Source organism: Frankliniella occidentalis, unplaced genomic scaffold (assembly GCF_000697945.3).
Source record: "Frankliniella occidentalis isolate FOCC.00 unplaced genomic scaffold, Focc_3.1 Scaffold256, whole genome shotgun sequence".
NCBI lineage: Eukaryota > Metazoa > Arthropoda > Insecta > Thysanoptera > Thripidae > Frankliniella > Frankliniella occidentalis.
In genome coordinates, this window is record NW_026267382.1 from 183,697 (window position 1) to 187,975 (window position 4,279).

A 4,279-nucleotide genomic window follows, 5' to 3' on the forward strand; every position below is an offset into this window, starting at 1 on the left:
GTCATTTACCACCCTTATAAGATGTTATATTTTGCACTGCTAAATGGAAGACCACAGCATAGGTAGTCAAACTACCAACACTCGTGTACTATGCCAGAAATATGTACAGAACTTTTTACAGCTTCAATGAGAAATACTTGGTTTGTTGATGTGAGTCTTTTTATCCCTTTTACATATTACTTTCAAATTGGGGCTTTTCAACAGTACAAACATACAGTAAATGTACAGAACTTTTAAAAACTTCAATGAGAAATAATAGTGATGGTGATGTTTCCAGTATGAAGGCTGATAGGACGTACAAATAAGGGGGAAAAATTTACGGTTTGGTTTTATTGAGGATACTCAGAACAGAATAATGGAGAGCACCCCATCAATGATGACAGCCATCCTGTAAAGAAAGAGACAATCACTAGTAAGCTAGGCATATAATGCACGCTTGAATAGAGCCCCGCCCTGATATGTCGTAAGACCTCGATACGGGGTAGGAAGGGGGGGGGGCATGGGGGCTTGAGTCCTGCTTCCCGGCTGGCAGCTGACTGCTGATACATCCGTGATGTCAAATGTTTCCATTTGCGATTTTCTCTTATCACTTGGGCTCTCTCTCTTTCCTTATCTCAACTCCCTCTCCTGACAACCTCGCTCCCCCTCTCTCAGGTGCAATGCTTTCGCCTCGCCCCGAGGTGCGGGCCAATGACTCCCCCCAATCCCTCCCCTCTCTCCTACTTGCTTCCTACTGTGCCGCCCCCCTAGACCTCCATTCCATCCATCACCAGGGAGGCAGGCCACCCCTTTTCCTCCCGCACACGATGGGTGGCCTACCTCTTCGGCGTCTCCCCCACCCGTGTCAGCAGTTCGACACGGGTGGGGGAGACGCCCGAGAAGTAGGCCACCCATCGTGCGCGGGAGGAAAAGAGAAGGCCTACCTCCCTGGTGATGGATGGAATGGAGGTCTAGGGGGGCCGGCTCACTAGGTGGCAAGTAGGAGAGAGGGGAGGGATTGGGGGGAGTCATTGGCCCGCACCTCGGAGCGAGGCGAAAGCATTGCACCTGAGAGAGGGGGAGCGAGCTTGTCAGGAGAGGGAGTTGAGATAAGGAAAGAGGGGAGAGGTCAGCGCGGGCGGGGAGTAACTAACTGTGGGCGCGTGAGACTTGGGGTTCAGTGAGACTTTTGCGGCAACTCAGAAAGTAACAGTTATTGTACACCACATCAGGCATAATGAGCTACATCTACACCTAAATTTGGGCTACAGTTTACAGGTTATTGTCGTACCTTTGTGTCCGCATTAATCCGATGATTCGTCGTACTGCCGCAAGAGGGATTCCCTGCTTTCACATCTGCTCCTCCTCTTCTTCTCCCTTCCTGGTGCATCCTTAAGCCAATTGCCAGTGAGTTCCATGACATCGGTTACTGTGGTCTCCTTAAATCTTCGCCGGACAGCACCTGCAACATATGACATGGGAAATGAATGTAAAACAACGACGAGCCAAGGTTTTCTTTAAGCGTTATAGATAAATTAAAACTGAAACTTGATACCGCCTCAAAGCAAATGAAAGCGTACTAATGAACTAAGTGTTCAACTGCTCAACACTCGTACCGGGTGTAACTGTGAATGCGCAGCAGTGTTGCGGGATTGCATACCCTACCAGGGCTGCAGGGGCCATGGCGCCTTACGTGCGAATTGGGTAGGCAAACCCGCAACACTGTTGCGCATTCACAGTTACACCTGGTAGGTGTGCAACTGCAGGTAGCATACCTGCAAGTGCCTAACAGCCAGTTCCCTACATGAAAGTAAATAACACTTACACATGAGAGCTTTGAAGAGGGGCGTCCCCATAAAGGCGTCCTTTGCGGGCTTGCCAGCCCTGCGTATTCCCTTCATGCTCTTCGAAGAGGCAAACTGATCAGTGAAAAGTGTCTTTAGCACAGAGTACACCGCATCTTTTGCATTTGTACCCCCCAGTCCGTATAGGAACGTAACCTGGGAACATAATACGTAGTTCATGAGAGGGCCAATCACACACAAACACTCTGTACAATGGCACTATCCAGACTAAGGAATACTTACAACTTTGTTAAATTCGCCCTTGTCTCTCAAAAGCAGTTCGTTCATTGCCTTTTCGCCATTCTTATCAGATAAAGGCAGCTCAGGGATGTCCTCCGCTATATTCGTCTCCAGCGGAGGCAGCACACATGTCATTATCTTCCCGATATTGGTGCCCATTTTGTCCAGAGCTTGAAGCTGCCTGGCTATTTCTTTAATCTGGCCATCAATCGACTTCAGAGCTGGAACAAAAGAGAAACGCGGCGTGAGAAATACAAAACAAAAATCTCATACGGCGAGTACGCGCTTAATTTTGATAAAGCGGGGTGTCTCATCGCCAGAGAAAGGGACTGCCAGATAATGCTACACACCATCACCCTTAAACATACCTGCATGGAATGATGGACTCATGGGCAGAAATGGACTTGATGTCGAGCTTAATGCACTCCGCCTGAGAGGCAACTTAAACGGCGTATCGAAACTGGTATCTGACGTGGCCGGAGAAGCACTCCTAGCCGGCGTATCGCTGAGTTCCATCGCAAGAATCTCTCTGTCCACCTCGTCACAATGCTGATCAATCTCTTTCTCAGAGAAGCTCGTCACAAATTTGGTGATCTGACTCTGCTTCGGTCTCTTACTCTGACTGCAGCTAAACGAACTGCTGTCAGACTCCATTTGGTAAGTAGGTGACGCCTGTCTCTTTTGTGGAGTCACTGATTTTGTACTTTTTTGGGGAGTTGGAGCACTCTTCTGAGACTTCTTCGGTGTTCCTCTCTCTTTCCCAGACAATTTAGATGGGGTCCTTCTCTCACCAGTCTGCACCGCGTCACGCTTGCTTGGAGACCCCTTGGATACCCTGGATGGCATCTTCTCGGGTGTTGTGACACCTCGACACTCAGTCGTCTTCTGTGGCACGGTACGCTTCCCAGGTGAGTTACATGCACCGACACCTTTCTGCGCTTTCAGCGGACTGGAAGTTTCCGACGCTGGTGGTAAACGGGCTCCAGTCTGTAGCACTTGGCGCTTGATTGGGGTCGCCCTGGCTGTCGCCTTCTCTGGTGTAGCCCTGGCCTTCCCTGGTGTAGCCCTGGCTGTCCCTTTCTCTGGTGTAGCCCTGGCTGCCCCTTTCTCTGGCGTAGACACCCCGCTTTTCAGTCGCCTTCTGCACATTACGCTTCTCAGGCGACTTACGTGGACTTTGTCCGTTGCTTCTTTTCAACGGACTAACAGGCACCATTTCAGAGAGTAGTACTACGTGGGTGTCATCGCCAAACGCCAAAGAAACAAACACAAAACGCACAAAACCCTAAAAACCCGACGAACCCAAATCACCCACAACATCCACAACAGCAGCAACCGCATTAGGACTCAGCGAATCTTTCTGGTTGGACCGCAGGTCGCCCAACCCGGCCACAAACAGCTCGTCGTCTGATGATTCCGAGCTACTGGCTGGTCCATTCCTTCTCTTTAACCTTAATTTCTTCTCTTTGTCCCTTGCATAGGGGTGGTCGCTCGAAGCGTCACTTTCCATTCCTTCATTTTCGACTCCCGAATGATTCTTTAGCCAATCGTCACACTCCTTTACGGTGACTGAAACAAGAACGTGTGATCAATGACTATCTCATGCCAACTTTAAAAGACTGTTGTGAAACCTGCGAGGAAACCTAAACTTACAAGCATACTGCAACACCTCACAATCGTGTGTCGTCCATGATGATGTATCCGGCTTCTTTTGCCCAGTAACGAGGTCTCTCAGCTTTTTACCCTTGACAGTACTAGGAGGCCAGTAGCACTTCCCCCGCACAGCCTTGACTCCTTCGCTCTTCTTAATGTACCTCCTGTTCTTCACCCATAGGACTGGAACGGTCGCCATGTCGCCATCCTCCAGTAAAAATTCCACACAGCAAAACGGCTGGAAATAAAGAAGACCAAACAGTCAGGCCATCGCGTAAAAACTCTCTTAGCAGATGATACGCAGTTATCGTCAGCTTGTACTCTCGTAAAGTTGTAAGTTCAACAGTTAGAGCGTAAAGTTCAAAGTTCGCTAGTAAACGCAGCAGAAACGCGCAAGCATTAGTCCAATCTATTTAGGCGGCGAGTGGGGCTCTTTTGCGTGTCTGCCGGGGGCCTGCCGGCCTGGAGCAGTAGCGCTGTTCAGACCGACAGTATCGTAGCTTCTTCTTCTTCTTCAAAAAGGGTTATAACGACTGCTTGTTCATAGCGAACTGGAGCCACCC

General features: G+C 49.5%; 2 protein-coding genes across 2 annotated transcripts; both read right to left on the minus strand.

Moving 5' to 3' along the window:
* Positions 1 to 130: 130 nt before the first annotated feature.
* Positions 131 to 3,239, minus strand: LOC127750770 (uncharacterized protein DKFZp434B061-like). The gene is made up of 5 exons (XM_052273240.1): positions 2,432 to 3,239; positions 2,067 to 2,284; positions 1,805 to 1,979; positions 1,271 to 1,441; positions 131 to 388 (listed from the first exon to the last, which is right to left on the minus strand). The coding sequence occupies exons 1-4, from the start codon at positions 3,210 to 3,212 to the stop codon at positions 1,284 to 1,286; spliced, it is 1,332 nt and encodes a 443-aa protein (XP_052129200.1). The 5' UTR covers positions 3,213 to 3,239; the 3' UTR covers positions 131 to 388; positions 1,271 to 1,283.
* A 109-nt stretch (positions 3,240 to 3,348) lies between these two features.
* On the minus strand, positions 3,349 to 3,950 carry LOC127750769 (uncharacterized). Its single transcript, XM_052273239.1, has 2 exons — positions 3,717 to 3,950; positions 3,349 to 3,632 (listed from the first exon to the last, which is right to left on the minus strand). Exons 1-2 carry the CDS (start codon positions 3,913 to 3,915, stop codon positions 3,349 to 3,351), a joined length of 483 nt encoding a protein of 160 aa, XP_052129199.1. The 5' UTR covers positions 3,916 to 3,950.
* Positions 3,951 to 4,279: the final 329 nt, after the last annotated feature.

Bases quoted from the DNA above. Each gene is read 5' to 3' on its own strand.
- LOC127750769 (XM_052273239.1), bottom strand. From the start codon at position 3,915: ATGGCGACCGTTCCAGTCCTATGGGTGAAGAACAGGAGGTACATTAAG. The intron at 3,633-3,716 runs GTAAGTTTAGGT...TTCTTGTTTCAG, and splicing joins TGAGGTGTTGCAGTATGCTT to TCACCGTAAAGGAGTGTGAC.
- LOC127750770 (XM_052273240.1), bottom strand. From the start codon at position 3,212: ATGTGCAGAAGGCGACTGAAAAGCGGGGTGTCTACGCCAGAGAAAGGG. The intron at 1,980-2,066 runs GTAAGTATTCCT...TTATGTTCCCAG, and splicing joins AGGGCGAATTTAACAAAGTT to GTTACGTTCCTATACGGACT. The intron at 1,442-1,804 runs GTAAGTGTTATT...CATATGTTGCAG, and splicing joins CCTCTTCAAAGCTCTCATGT to GTGCTGTCCGGCGAAGATTT.